This window comes from Lissotriton vulgaris, chromosome 1_1 (genome assembly GCF_964263255.1).
Source record: "Lissotriton vulgaris chromosome 1_1, aLisVul1.2, whole genome shotgun sequence".
Classification (NCBI taxonomy): domain Eukaryota; kingdom Metazoa; phylum Chordata; class Amphibia; order Caudata; family Salamandridae; genus Lissotriton; species Lissotriton vulgaris.
In genome coordinates, this window is record NC_141685.1 from 1129320370 (window position 1) to 1129336766 (window position 16397).

Genomic DNA, 16397 nt, shown 5'->3' on the forward strand with positions numbered 1-16397 from the left:
CCTGTGGCTGAGATCTGTCGAACAGTTTCCTGGGCTTTCTTTCACACCTTTGCCAAAGATGAGAAGGGACAGCCATTTTTCATGCTGCACGATTTCCTTGTTTGGCTATTCCTTCAGATCTGGCATCTAAGGAGGTTCTGCTTCAGAATCTATTTGAATGGTAAGGAATCTGAAGGTAGAACGATCCATCAGAAGAAAATGTTCCTTACATTTGGTAAAGATCTTTCTGGTGGGTGCTCTTTCTACTAGTATATTCCTCGCCGATCTCGCCTAATTCCCCAGTCTGAAGGATGGTCATTGACCACGTTAGAAAGGTTCCAGTTTTGATTGCTGCACTACACTCACACCAGGATGGGCTCTTTGTGGTTCCAGTTACATCACTATAGCCTTACTTCTAGCGCTGAGATAGTCAGCACCCTCAACCGTGCCGGAGAGCTAGATCTAGCCTGATGACCGAGGATACAGCACGTTGAGTAATCTACTGGGGCTGTTTACACCTTCCAGGTCCTCCTCCTTCCACCCCTGCCTTCTAAAATGGCTCACACACTCTCCAATCTCCCCAGCTGGACTCAGCACTTTCCAAATGTTTAGTGTCTTGCCTTTTTCCAAAATGACAGTCCTCTTCTTTCTTCATTACTTTTGAGGCTTTTTTACCTTCTTTTGATTACATTCTCAAAGATGTACATCTTTATTAATGACCCTTTCTCACACTCGCCATTTCATAAAGCATACATCTTTTCTTTCTTCGGTTGTGGGCCTGCCCCCTTTCCCGGTTTCCTTTCAGGTGGGGTGTGCATAAATGATGTGGTTGGTGGTTATACTTGATATGAATTTGGAGCACTTGTGCAACACACTTGTGCTTGGTACTCCTAACCAAGAACTTCAGAGCCGGGCTTGGTGTACGCTGTTGTGATGTTGCAAGAGTTTAGACCAACTGCTTATCTATGCTGGTTATATTGATACATGTGTTGTCTCTGGAGTTCATACCGCGGCCTTGTCTGAGCTGGTGTTATTTGTACAAGTTGCCTCAGTAGATTACTCCACCGACTTTTCAAGAATGGTGATTGTAGCGGAGTTGTTTCTGGAAGTTATAGCTTGGCTTGTCTAGGCTGTTGGTTGCGTTTCTGAGTTCAGATTCTTCAGCTAATCTAGGCTGATACTTGTGTTTCAGGAGTTCAGGCTCTGCTTACCTATGCTATGATTGTTACTTATGTTGCAGCAGGAATTTTCTGCTTGTCTAGGGTGAGGCTGTTAGCCCACAACTTGAGTTGTAGCAGAATTTATGATCCTCCTCTTCTAGATACCCATTTCAAAGGAAGACCCTACCTTCCATTGACGGGTGTGATTGTTGAGTCTTATGCAAGGAAGTTATTGTACATCAGACTGGTACGTGCTTGAGATATTCTTGTAGCTGCTTCAGCGCTACTCCAATGCTTCTCCGCTGCTACTCAGTCGGCGTCTCTCTAATTCAAACAATTTCTCTCTCCAGATCTTCGGAGCCAGCCATACAGACGAGCTGATGCGGTGATCAGGAATGCCTGGAGGCGGCTCTGACCGGGAAGGGAAGGTCTCCTATCTGTGAACAGTTGCCCTGTTCTAGGGAACACTGCCATGACCCCACACCCAAACCCACAGTATTATGGACCTTCCAGAGTGGACGCGACTGCATACGAGACAAACTTTAAAAAGGGAACTGAGACCTCCTGCCAAGCGTCCCAAGAAGTGCCTTAAAACCAGTGTTACTGAACTCTTGCTCTTATTATTTAAGAATGCTGTATTTTATTGTTTTTAACTGTAAACGTGTAAGTATTTGTTAATATGTAGACGCTCCCGGCAGTTGGGAAGAAGCGGTGCTACCAGCCCCTGCCCAGTGAGAATTGTACTTTAACGGACTGCATCGCAATTCACCTTCTTACTTATGACTTCAAATCTGACTTGACATTTCTCTGAATCCAGGCGAAATCAGAAGGATGCTTCCATTTGAACATGCACAGTTGTCCCTCCCGCCAACAGAGCCACCGGAAGGGAACGGGATGTGTGCTGGCAGTAGTCCACGTGCCTTTGAATTGGGATTTGTAGTCACTAATTTCCTGTGTTGGGTCGGTTTTAGCTGCTATAATCACATGCCTCTGCCAATGCTAGCAGTTACTTGCCACCTGTGGATAGACTATGGAATTCACTATTTACCACTTACCACTGTTTGGAGACTTCAAGCTACTTGTTTTACCTGATCTTATTCCAGATTCACAGGCTTGCGTTTTTTCACCATCTACTAGCTGGTCTCAGGAAAGCATCTGGAATAAAGGTTTTTTTTGGGCTGGGGCAATTGACCTTAGGCAGAGAGTGTACAACTCATGATAGCATCAGTAGTATGCCACCAGCGTGCCAGACACCACTACATTACAGGTCTCTGTGGATGCGGACCAGGTCTTGGGGCCAAAGTTCCATACCTGGCAGCACAAAGGGCCTTTTGTTTCAAGGCTCATCCTTGCCACTTTTATTTTCCCACATTTTATCATTTTTAATTTTATTCTTGTAGAGAAAGGTTACCACGCCTATCTTTCCTTTTGCCATAGGACTTTCTGTGCTGTGACCAAAGATGACAATTTTGCACAAAGGTTCAGGAATGCTTTACCTGGACACTAATTGCCCTTAAACAGAAGGATGGTGTTCAGACCATCATTGAAGGTTTTTTTTTTAAAATGTATTTTGTGTAAGTAAGTGATTTTATACATGTAATGTAAGTGTTGGAGAGCTGTAGACCCAGCCACCGAGAAGATATTGTAAATAGTATCTTGTGTTCCTGGGACCAATTGTTTTATGTGATGGGAGTGCGGTGTTGGGGACTGGGAACTCTGGAAAAAGACAGACGCAGGGAGTACCTCCTTTTAGGTTCAGAAGGATATATGCCTAACATGACTGCCTTGGTGGTGTCTCTTGAATTTGCATCTCTTCTCCATTCTCTTCATCTCTGGGTCCATGACAGGGGTACTTTCAAGTGCCAAATGTGATACTGTTTGTTAAGACTAAAACCCCAAGCTTTACGTGGGTGGGCTCCTAGCCTACTTATTATAACAGGCTGAGTCCTGCCCACTCTCATGGCAGAAGTTGGTGCCAAAGACCCTTGCCTCATTCCCATGCTGCCTTACTGTAGTCACCACATTGCCAAGTTACTTTCATATCGAAAAACCTGTTCTTGGGAGCAAGATACATGGGGTATATAATACAAAACAAAGAGTATATATTAACACTAAACTGAATGAAAAAGTGCTTATTGTGCTTCCTATCTTACTTACGGGTGGTTCTTCCCCTATCATTGCCCCAACTACCCAACCTCTCTGCTCTGGTGGTCATGACACCTAGCATTGGCCTTTGCGTTCAGGGCTCATTCCTCACACTATCAAAGAAGAGCTGTACATGGGCAGATAAGGAATTCCACATGCTTTCTATGCTCGGCAGAATTGCCTCACATAGGGAAGTAAGAACAGGAATCCAGAGGGGCGAATAGTTCTTATCTATCAGGCTGGAGGCATGGTAGGGTAGGGGGCCATGGGCTTTGTTTCTTATGTAGTGGGCGCCGGATGCCCCAGGAGTCTCTTTGAGGAATTACTACAGCCTGAAATTTGGAAGGGATCGACTTGTGCCTGAGCTTGTCTCATTCTACCCCATGCAATTTGCAGGCAGATATATTGTATTTATTCTATTTGATCATGTTATGTATTGAACTGATGCCTTTGTACTTGTAAATCCTTTGATTCTGAGGCTACTGTAAGCCGCTTCCTGATACTGTACAGATTCTTGAATATCAGAAATCTATGGAACTCTGGCCTCCGCCTAAGACTCATTTCATTTCTTTGATATAACATGTACTGAGTGCTCATTGTTGATGTGGTCATAGTGCAGTTTTTAAAAATTGGTTCAGGACAGGCAGTTTGAGAGCTACGTCTGCTGCAGATATTGATTTGGTGGAAGATGGAGAGCCAGATGCAGTGTGTGCGTCTGTGTGTCTGTGTCTGTTTCTGTGACTGTGACTGTGACTGTCCTTATCCTTATGGGGACTTGAACCCAAGTCCCCACAAGGCAATGTCTTCTAAATGATAAAAAATGCCTTAAGGAACATCTGTGTCAATTTTTACAACTTTAAAAAAAAATTGCATTGTGGGGACCTGTGTTACATCAAGTGTGTTTATATTTGTGCTCAGCTCTACCCCCATAGACCAGTGATGGTACTGCAGTCTTAAACACACTTTGCATTTTAAACACACTTTGCTCACCAGAATCTCATGCTAGCAGCACAAGGGACAGGCATTTCAAAGGGAAAGCTGCCCAGTCCTGTAATTATTCAAATATTTTCATGAAAATTAACCTTTCTATTTATTAAAATGTATTTTTTATTTGCATGAAGCTATTTTAATTTAGACTTTTTGTGTCTAAAAATAGTTTGTGGTATTATAAATATAGCTAAAAGCAATTAGGGTCAATTTCTAAGCCCAAAATACTTCACAATTGCCTTTTGATCTGTAGCAGAATTAAAGAATGATGTGCACTGCACTGAAATAGGATATAAATAGGATATACACTGATCTGATTGTTTTTTGCAAATAACCTTGCAGAATCAATCCTCTCACAAGAAGATAAGAGGGGACTTTCCTGTTGCTTATAGTGACAGAGTATAGGGCCCATGGCTGACCGGTCATCAACAACTGTGTTAGCCGAGGGGTGGCTGGGGAGAGTGAGACAGGATGGTGGGTGCTTAAAAGGTCATAAAAGAGTCCTGTAAGGATTTGACTGGGGTTGACATGTAAGTCCTGGCTTTTGCTGATTAGGACAAAGTTGGGAAAGTAAATTTTGTGCATGCTACAAAAGTTTCATGGAGAGGTAAGCTTGCAATTAGGGAGGAGTTTGTGTTAGACATTCATGTGGCTAGAATAATTTCCACAAGTACACAATTTGAGATAGAAGAGAAAAGTACTGCAACTTAGATAGTAGAAAGAGCTCAAATCAGCATGGGACTGCTGGATTATTAAATTAGTGTAATCTCCTTTTATGTATGAGTGTTTTAATGCCCTCAGAGCCTAATAACACTTTAAATGTAAGACAATTTGTGGGAGCTCCGAGCCAAACAGTAAAATATATATTTTTTGTTCCTGATTTGTTTTGTTTCGTATCCCCAATGTGCTGCGAGTGAATAAAAAATTATCATAGATACTGGCTTTCGCCTCTAATGAACATTAGTTTCAGACATAGGAGACAGTGACCCCGACCTACTCTTTCCTTGAATGGGATAATTTGAGAGTTTAATGTAACCAAATACATTAGGGCAGATTTACTGGCCCCTTGCATCAGCATTTTTGATGCATTTGCCAATCCTTGCGCCATGGTGTGCCATATTGTAAATACGGCACATCCATGGTGGCGCAAGGGTGTCTCAGGGTGGCGCCGGGAAAGTGACGCATCTGTACAGATGTGTCACTTTCTTGTAAATCTGCCCCTGTATTTTTGGTGATTTTATTGCTTTACGGATTTTTTTTGTTAAATTTAACTAAGCATTTATTGATTGATTGATTGAGAGTTTAATGGTGTGAGATGGCAATCCTTGCTCATTCCTAGATAAAATGGGTTAATTTAACCAAATATAGCGTCTTTTTGGTATTCTTGAGTGAGAAGCATATGGATTATGAGCGATCAAGTTATCCATTAGCAGGCTTTCCATGTGTAATATTTCATATTTTGCATTCTGAGGCTTGTCGTTCAAAATCTGAAAAGCTAAACTACAAGCTAGAAAATATAAAAAGTAAAACGAAAATGTTTGATATTCCAGCTTCTACGGGCTAATCTTCCGAATCAGAAAGCAAAGACATGCTATAAACCTACATCTAGAAACCAGTCCTACAGTGCGTAATGGAAAACGTTTATATCCAGACATTTTACAGATACAATTCAAATCATGGAAATAACACGACTAAAGCAAGTCAAGTCAAGTCAAGTCAGAGAATTTATATAGCGCACTACATACCCAGAGGGTCTCAAGGCGCTTAGAGAGGGGAGGAGGATTACTTGTCAAATATCCACGTTTTAAGTTGCTTTCTGAATGCTAGGTGGTTCTGGGTTAGGCGAAGGTAAGCGGGGAGTGAGTTCCATGTTTTAGCAGCCAGGTATGAGAAGGATCTGCCTCCCATGGTGGTCTTGTTGATGCGAGGTACAGTGGCGAGGGCTTGGTTGGAGGAACGCAGTTGGCGGGAGGGGGTGTAGAAGGACAGTCGTGAGTTGAGGCATTCTGGTCCGATGTCATAGAGTGACTTGTGTGCGTGGGTTACTGCAAGAGCAGTACATATTTTTCAGAGAACATTTTTTTAATTAAAGAGTATAGATTGTATCATTTTAAAAATATAGTTACAGATTTTATATGTGTCAGTGTGCATTTTCTAGGTGTAGACTTGTGTTTATTTTCCTAAAAATGGCTTACTTTCGATTTTTGCAATGGATTTCGAAGTGAGCATGTTAGCGTGCTCAAATGCCACTTCTCCCAGTTCTGAAAACTAAAGAACGCTCTCGCCGTCGGTCCCTGCAAAAGAATGAACTTCATCTGTGCCCCATCCTGTGCCCCGCCCCCCCCCGTAGATCTGCAGGTGAATGCGTCTTTTGTCTGTCTGAGGCTGAGGAGCAGGTGTGAATGGGTCACTGCCAGGGGCGCTCGGCATGACAAAGTGCCTGGGTCTCGACACTCCCAGCTCCAGCCGAGCCCCTTCCTCCCTCTCGCCCAAGTTAATGTTTGCAGCTTTATATAGCGTGATCGGAAGGTACACGGGCGCTTTACATTTTTTAGGCAAATGTCTGTAGGTGAATTGCAGACTTCTCGACCAAAGGACAGCACACCAGCATGACATCAAGGATGCTTTTACAGTTATGTCACCTTATTTTTGACTTCCATTAAAAAAACTCGTACTTGCCTCTGAAGCAGATATCCTACAAAATGAATGTATCTCATTTCAAAGTGGAGACGGTTTTTCTAGAAGCAGTGACAATATCAGTAACTCTGGCTTTAATAAATGAGTGTTGTATGAGTTCATGCACAAATGATGACTGCATGCCAATTTTTTTTTATTGGGAGTGGGGCCTTTTCAGTAATTAAATGTTGTAATTTGTCATAAAGTAACCCTTTACGATAGCACTCCACGAGCAGCATTTCTTTTAGTAAAACATATTTCCGTGTACTAGTCTTTCCACATCAAATATTATTCTGCCATAAGTACATCACCTATAATGCGCTGAAAAGGATCTGTGCACTGCACACCAGGCAACTTAAAACATGGGCAACTGCATCTATGGATGGCTATGGACCTAAACACATGCAGTATATGTAACTGGACCCCTTTTTCAATAAGCTTTCAAATCAAGTTTTGGAATTCTAAAAGGCATGAAAAAACCGAATGAGATGTATCAAACAGGATAGTCATTGAACTTGTGCGGTTCACAAACTTTTAAAGAATTCTGCACATTTACAAGTATGGTGTTTAGGATGGTCAACTTTACATTTTACGTTGCAGGACACTTTGTATGTGTAGAGAGACACTGTCTGCGCTGATACATCAGAAAATATTTACTGGGCAGCACGGATACTATGAGTCACATAGCTACTATGGTGCATTTTGAGGTTTTTATTCTAAATCCCCTCCTCTAAATCAGGTCATGTTAAAAAATATAACGCAGTCCGAGAGTTTGTGTGATTATAATTCATAGTGTTTTTGATTTCTAATTTCTTTATTATCTTCTGAAGTAAGCATTGACAACTCGCTCCTGCAACCTTTCAGACAAGTTTAGAAAATTAACAACTAGTCTCCAAATTTATTGAAATAGTTGCACGTTTTAAAAAAGTGGTGGTAAATTTCAGTATCTATCATGAATACTTCCCAGTCATCACCTACTACCACGGGAGCTGATCCATTTGGCACTTTCTAATCATGGTACTAGGATTTTCGGCATCTTTTTCCAGCTTTACTGTAAGAGATCACTGGTACCGAGTTTTTGAGGTATTGCATAACATGGGTTCATGAGTTAAACGTCAACTAAGAATCGGGGGCTTATTTACAAACCATGTGGGCCACTGGTGCGTCATTTTTTTTTGATGCTCCAGTGGCGCAGAGTGCAAACCAATATCTACAAGGCCACACAATGCTACCCTGCCTGGCTTTTAATGGCCTCTTAGATATGCTGTAAGGCAGCGCAACTTGCTGCGTTGCCTCAGCCTGTATCAGGGAAGGGTGGCTTGGGTGTTTTGGTGGCCGTTTTGACACATTCCAAAGCTTACAACATAGCGTAAATCTGAGAATGTGCCAAACCATATGCCTCCCCAAGGGTGGCATCAAGAATAGGCCATATAGAAAGAGCAAAACACTTCCATTGATTGTTTTTGTGCAGGGAGGTATACCTTTCTACACAAAAATATTAATTCTTACAACGCACAAACCCCTGCATCATGGTGTAAGGGTGCATGCATCGGCACAAGGCAGCCATTTGTGTGCAAGTGCAGTGAAAGAGTACAGGAATGCACCATATCTCCTACATACTGCACATTCATGCCCTTTTCTTTTGATGCAGGGCAGCACAGCAACAAGCCTTGCAGCGCTGCCTTGCACCAAAAAGTTGTCAATGAGGCCCCTGGTATTTAATGTATGGCATACAGATATGTGAAGCTTTTTGTTTAGGATATTATCCCTGGTTACACCATACATTTTATGGTTTGTATGCATTATCTGAATTTTAATAGTTTGAGTTATTTTATTTAGTATATCAGATTTGTTATTTTCATAATGTTATTTCCTCGTGTAATGCGTAAATATATATGAAAATAGATGTTTCGAATAACATAATATCCAGAAAATGCTTGTATCGCACATAATATTTTGAACAACATAAGATTGAATTTTTCTCTTGAACTTTTGTGAAGTTTTCAAAGCCTGTCATGCAGGTATGTGATTACCCTTTTCATTTGGGAGATGGGGGAATGTCCAACAGTAATGTAAAAGCTCCTTTTAGATATTCAGCTCTGACGACTTATCATATTAGAGCAGCAGAATATGAAATCTCCTTTAAGGCATATTTGCTCAGTTGGTCATTTCAAAGAGTTTGCAGGTGGCACAATAATTTTGGTTATGGGGCCTAATGTGTACTTTTGTTATTAACTGACAGCTGACTGCTGGACCACCCTGCACATCAGGAAAGGCCTGCTGTCCCAGTGTCCTGTGAACGAGGTGCAATGTTCCTATGGCAAACGTAAGAATCGCTGGCTGTCATTGAAACACTGGGTAGTCTTGAATCAAAAACTATACCATGGTCAATGTTTTAGAACAAAAAGTGTGTTTTTAGAATACTTTAATACCCTCATTATGAGTGGCCCAATAAATTCCAGAATGAGAAGTAACTCTTGCTGCCGCCACTATTGGAATAATAGGGTTTATGGATAACACCACACCCCAAAAATTTTAGCTAAAATACCTATGGCAACCCTGATTATGAGTCACGTGGACGGGAATTCCAGTATAGAATTTTACCCCGTCTGATCATGAGTGTGTTGATGTTACTACATCGAACCCGATTTTAGTGGGTGGTAAGAACACAAGAAAATAATACACAAGGCTTTCTCCTACTTCTTTGATGCAATACTAGGTACTCTCTTGTCATGGTTTTTCTGTCTTTCTTTTCCTCCATCTTTCTACTTTGTTTGTTTTTTCCCCTCTTGCTATCAATAAATGTCTGATGCAGAAAAGTAAGTGCCAGTCTCCAAAAATGAGTATCCGTGGCACTCATTGGCAACTACTGGCTCAAAGTAATATAAATGTATGTATAGCATTTACCATAATAATACTTACCTTAAATGGAATTTCCATGCGTGGTAAAAGTATGCATGGTAAATGCATATGCGTGGTGAATATTTGCATGGGAAAGGCATGCGTAGTAATTGCCAGCTTTGTAATGTCAAACAACCATGCTGCTTTGTGTTCGTGGAAGATATATACACCACTACACTCTATGCAAATCAACTGTACGCCACTCCACTCCACGCCTCTCCTCTCTGCACCACTGCACTATATACTATTACACTCTATGCCACAGCATTCTGTCACAATCCAGCCTACGCCACTCCACTCTACACTACTCCACTGTACGCTATTCCACTGTATGCAATGCCCCTCTACGACACTAAAGTCTGTGCTATTGTACTCAATGCCACTTCACTGTACACCACTGAACTATATGCTACTCCAGTGTACCCTACTCCACTTTGTCACTCCATTGCATGCCACTTCACCTGCCTCCACACACCCACTCCATTCCGCGGACACATACTGCACAACTCACCAAGTCAGGGCAAAACAAAGTAAGGGAAGTCCTAATAGGGGCGTGAATCGTTACAAAGGGCATACAGGTTGGGAGGGTAGCTTACTCTCTTGATGGTGAAGTGCAAAGGTGTGAGATTGACCTTGAGGGTGTATCAAGCTTCTAATGTCGTGGCCCTATGGGCGGGAGCCTGAGATCCCCCCCCACCGGGACCAAGAGGTCGTGAAGGATGAGAACTGGGGGAGTACCACTGCTGCCTGTCAGTCAGAGGAAGTTGTCTGCTGTTTGGGGGGGGTGTAACCCTGGGAGGTGACCCCATCTCTTGTAGTACTCCAGAGGAAGTGTCTCCATTTTCTAAGGCAGAATTAAAAAACCCTTAGAAACTCACTGAAAAAGCCAAAGGTTATAGGAACGTTATACTTACTCGTATACAACCAGTGAAATTCAGCTGTTCAGTTTCAAATTGAGACCATGCAAATACTGCACACAAAATGCATCTGGCATCAGAAATTTGAAAAGAACCTAGGGTATAAAAAAAACATTGTGAGTAAAGTGCACTGATAAGAACTAAGGGTATGAAGGCAGGTTTAGCACCAAGAACAGAGAATGGGGAGAAGGCAAAGGCCTCAAAGAGGGTCCGCCATGCACTCCCGCTACCCCGTGTACTTTGCCAAGCTACCCATAAAAGATTCAGTCGGATTAATCCTGCATAGGTTGTCTGGTTCTGAGTGCAGCTTTCAAGAAGGCACAAATGTGCAAGACAATTTCGGGGGAACTGAGAAATTGTAAGTGAAGGAGTGCAGGAATGCAGTGACGAAAACCTAACCTCCTTAATAAGGGAATTAGAAAGCATTGACATGCTAATTTCAGAAAAACATAAAGTGCTACAAAGATTGGCCAGTGTTGTCACACGGGCACAGAGAGACCTTACTTCCCTCTGAATCTAAATAATGTTTAAATGATAGACCAGTAGATTGAGCCAGCTCTAAAGCGAAAAAGTATAGATTGCTCCCATCTGGTCAGCTCCAAGGCCAAATAATGTGGAGACTTAATAGTATAAAAAAGACTGTAATATTGCCGCAGCAGGGGTTTGAATAGCTCGTTTTTCAGCCTAATTGTTGCACGATGAGCCTTGAATAATAATTTTACCTTGGACGTAGCGTTATTGGGGATACAAGTAGGTTCAGTGTACCACCAGGTTATGCCAAGGGAGCTGAAAGTCTCACGTAAACAGCTCAGCCAAGGTATGGCGGAAACGTTATTCAACTTCATACAGACGGAAATAATGTCCCTACAAAATTTAGTGTCTGGATTCAACCAGATGCTAACCTATAGTAGGAGCGGTGCCATCTGGATCGTATCCTCAATAAAAACCTGGTTTAGCTCCAGGTGCAGTGTAAGGGTAGGGGTAGATGAGGTGCACTTAATAACGTGTGGGGGAAACGGTGTACCTCAGCCTGAATGGAACTGCATTTGCTAAAACCCCATAATCCTACTCCGTGAGTGGCCACACCAATGCATTGGGAATTAAACACTTTCAGAGGAGGTGTCAATGTCCCTCTAATTTGTGGTATAATGAGGTTACTTACTATCCCTGTGCATTTACTTAACTTGGAACAGACCAGAGCACAGTGGGAATTCCATGACCCAGAGGAACTAAAGTTTAGTCCGAGGTAACAAAAGGTCTGGACAGATGTCAAAACATGACCGTTAATGCTAAGTTTGTTAGTTCTTAGTTTGCCTGGGCCACAAGATATAATATGTAATTTGGAGTAATGAGTGCTAAGGTTCAAATTGTGCATAAAATTAACAAAACATTCCACCTGGTGTCTCAGGGCTTTTGTGGTAAAGACCAACAAAATGGCATTGTCCGCGTAAAACAAAGCGGGGACGGGGCAGCCTGCTTCTCTAGGTATGTCAGTGTGGGAGGAGGCTCGATGGGTTGTTAAACCATTAGTGTATAAAATAAATAATAATGGTGCCAGTATGCAGCCCTGTCTTACCCCGTTCCTCAATGGGAATTTGGAAGACAGTTCCCCGAGAGAAAATCTGCAGTTATAATTACCTGAGCTAACTAGAATTTATGCACTGCTTATGACCTCACATATTAGATCACTTTTGACATGTCCAGTGACATTACTGATGACCCACTGATGACATCTTAAATGACATCACTGATGCCATTATCCAGTGATAGTGTTTTCTGAAAGTGTATGAGTTTTAAACATAAATACAAAGGCACTACAAAAGTACCACCTATGCCCAGATATACACATTTGGTTTTCTATAATACCTCAATAACTACTGAACGATTTACACCAAATAATAACAGGTGTGATCTCCAGAACAGAATCTACTTTTCTCCCATTTCTTTTCTAATACTGTTTGGGAACATTTTGTGAAGATTTGTCAACCGGTGCAACCCATAATTGGTGAAAGTATGATCGGAAATGTTGATTACTAATTGTTTCATTGTTTTTTGTTGGTCTTTTTGGGTTGAGTCACACTTCTTGTTTGCGGCGGTTCTTTTTGTTTTGCCCCTCCTGAGTCGTCTAATGTTCCGGCCTGTTCTAAAAAAGGAATGTTTTTTGGGGCTGTTGATGTGCTGGATGTTTGTTCTTGTGTCGGCTCGGTTGATTGTGGTCCCTCAGCAGCACACAAGACATACACACGACTCGACCACTTTTGAGCTACTTCGACCCTCCCACCTCATCTTTCTGACGTGGACATTACACCACGCTCTCTTTCCGACCATGCACTCATAACGGTGAAGGTTTCGGTCCTGGGCCATAGGCCGCCGTCGGCCGACTGGCGGCTTAGGGACCCCATGCTACATTCGGATAGTGTAGTGTCGAAGATTAGAGACACTATTACCAACTATTTTGCAGAAAATTGTGTGGGGAATACGGCATTGGCGTCAAGTTGGTGGTCAGATGGGACTTCATAGCGCTTGCTGCCACACATGCTACGTTGCGTAGGGAGAAGTGAGAGGAGTTGGAAGGGGAGGTCCGTGGTTTGGAGGCGATCCACAAGAGGACAGGAGCCCCGAGGGTGTGGAGAGAATTAGAGATGAAACGGCGCATGCTCAAACACCTGGACCTAGATAGAGCGGCATATGCGTTGTTGCATCTGCGGCATAAATTTTATCTCTGGTGATAAAGGGGGCAAGATGCTAGCGCACAGGTTGCGGGCACGGGTACAGTCTTCCACCATTACTGCAATACGGGATGACCAGGCGAATCTCCACACCACTGACACTGCCATTTTAGATACCTTTCGTCGCTTTTATCAATCATTATACACAAAAGAGGGCACGGCGCATGACACCATAACACAATACATCACGAAGTCACATATCACGCCCCTTCGTCCGACTCCGTAGCAGCATTAGATGCGGAGATCCGCATAGAGGAGGTTATTTCGGCCATTTCCAGGCTAAAAGTGGCCAAGTCACCTGGCCCAGACGGGTTCTCAGCTCTGTTTTACAAGTCTGTTTGTAGGGAACTGGCTCCCTTTCTGACCCGTTTCTTTAATTCTTTTCTTGACACCGGGGTGGTTGCTCCGTCCATGACTGAGGGGGCCATCACGATTATTCTCAAGCCTACAAAGGACCCGTCGAAATGTGGCTCTTACAGACCGATTTTGCTCCTCAACATTGATGCTAAACTGTTTTCCGGAATCTTAGCGGCGCGGCTTAGTCTGTTAATGGACGGGGTGATAGACCCGGACCAAGCTGGATTTATTCCAACTAGGCAGGGAGCAGATAATACCAAGAGATTGCTTCATTTGATGGACCTAGTGCACCGATCTAAAGCTCAGGCTTTTCTTCTGTCTATAGACGCAGAGAAAGCCTTTGATCGGGTGGACTGGGACTTCATGTTTGAGGTGCTGAAGGCATTTGGCATAGGCGATAAGTTTCTACGCTGGATGCGGTGCTTGTACGCGGCACCCAGAGCGATGGTAAGGGTGAATGGTAGTAGATCTGCCCATTTCCACATTGCCTGAGGAACACGGCAGGGGTGTCCCCTTTCCCCGCTGCTTTTCGCGCTTTACATGGAGCCCTTTGGCCAGCGCGTTCATGCCCACGCTGATATCTCGGGTATTCGCTTCGGGGCTGATACTCATAAAATTAGTATGTATGCGGACGATGTCATTTTAGCACTAACTGACCCCCACTCTTCGCTGCGGTGCTTATCCACTGAGCTCCTTGCCTTTCGCGACGCAGCGGGGTTTGAGGTTAATTTTGCCAAGTCACAGATTCTTAACATCTCGGTTCCAGTCGCGGATGTAATGGACTTGCAGAAAGACTTTGCCTTCCAGTGGGTGCACTCGGATATTACTTATTTGGGAGTGCGCTTAGCCCCGACTCTTGCTAAAACCCTTTCACTCAATTACTCGACCATGGCTGAGCAAGTTGCTAAGTCCCTCGCCGACTGGTCGTGTCTTAAATTGGCATGGTTTGGTCGGTTAGCCGCAATTAAAATGACGGTGCTACCCCGTATACTGTATCTCTTTCAGATGCTGCCCTTAGAACTGCCGCCGGGCATGCTGAGACGTTTGCAGGGCTACCTCAATAAAATCTTGTGGGACAATAAGAGACCCCCCTTCGCGTTCGCGGTGACCGCCTCTCCGAAAGCCATGGGCGGATTGGGCTTCCCCCTGGTGTCTGCGTACTTTCAGGCGTCCTGTCTCAGATATTTAGTGGAATGGAATAGGCCTATGTCCAGTAAACACTGGCTGTTTATGGATCAGATGGTGGCAGGGTGTAACATTTGGAGGGAGCTATGGCTGCCGAGGAAGCGCAGAGCGTGGGGGCTGTACTCCTCGCCGGTAACGTCTCCGACCTTGCACGCATGGGATCAGTTGGCGTTACGCAAGGGTTAGACCTCCTTTCCCTCCCCGATGACGCCAATAGTAGATAACCCTGACTTCCTCCCGGGTTGTTCGTCCTCTGTTTTTCACCGCTGGCGAGAGAAGGGTTGTAAGTGGGTGGGCATGCTCTTTGATCTTGAGGGACTGATTCCGTTCCTGAAGCTATGCTCGGACTACTTCCCACTGGAACCTGAGGATGCGTTTCCCTATGCGCAAGTGGCGCACTGCGTGACACAGCCAGCTAATGTGGCGCCTATGTCGAGGCCGATTGTTAGACCTGGCACCTTGGCGTGAGTCTCCCTTCCACTTTTTGCTGATGTGCCTCCGATGTTTTGCTGGTTTTCCGATACTCAGGGCACTGCGCCACGGCTGATCCGTGCCGCAGTGCAAGTGCTCCCTACTGTAAATTGTACATACGATTGGTATCCCTGATTGGTGCATTGGATTTACTGTTAGTCCCTAGTAAAGCGCACAAGAGAGTGCCGGGGCTTGTAGATGCCAATACTGCTGGTGGGCCTGCAGCGCTGGTTGCGCCACCCACCGAAGCAGCCGTAAAGATGTGTCTGGGAACTGCGACCGCAGAACCCGCGTGCGGTCTCGTACTGTCACGCTAGCTGGGCAAGTGTCCCCACTTGCCAGCACCGACCCTTCCCTTGACTACATATTAGTCACCCCTATGGTAGGCCTGCGGGCAGGGTGCGTTGTAGGTGCAAGGTAGGACAAGCCCTGATGTGCGTGGCATGTCCTAGTAGTGACTTACAACGAAGACCGTATTTCACTATTGAAGGCTACCTGCTCCATTAGGCCAGACTGAGCTGCGAGGATTATTACACCCTATAACCCCCGCAGGCTCAAGGAGCATGGTGGTGAGTCATGTTTAGTATGCCTGAACTCAGGATGATAAGATATTTCTTGTAACCAAGTTTATTTTAATATCCTGGGTTTGCAAATGCTACTTTTAGAAAGTTAGCCTTTGCTTGCTTAACCATTTCAGCCGCCTCTGCTTGTATGTGTATCTGACTGTCTGGGATGTGTGAGTGACAGGGCTGGAGGGATGACAGGTGGTGAATGCGCAGATTACACCTTAGTGGGAGGTAGGAGTGCCTCTTGACCCGAACTGTCACTGTGCTCGGCCACCACAATGCTGGCTCCACCCTCCTGGGGAGCGGCGGATGACTCTGCCGGCA

The 16397-nt window shown here is 44.1% G+C and overlaps 1 protein-coding gene across 3 annotated transcripts in view; it reads left to right on the forward strand.

The window, feature by feature from the left end:
• Window positions 1-3826, forward strand: part of LOC147748758 (formin-like protein 3) — a 374701-nt gene extending 370875 nt beyond the window's left edge. For all 3 annotated transcript variants that reach the window (XM_086963760.1, XM_086963763.1, XM_086963765.1), the window contains one exon: window positions 1490-3826. Coding sequence is in view for 1 of the 3 variants with exons in the window: in XM_086963763.1 (XP_086819889.1) it covers window positions 1490-1554 (65 nt within the window). In the remaining 2 variants the exon portion in view is untranslated. The remainder of the gene's footprint in view (window positions 1-1489) is intronic.
• Window positions 3827-16397: the final 12571 nt, after the last annotated feature.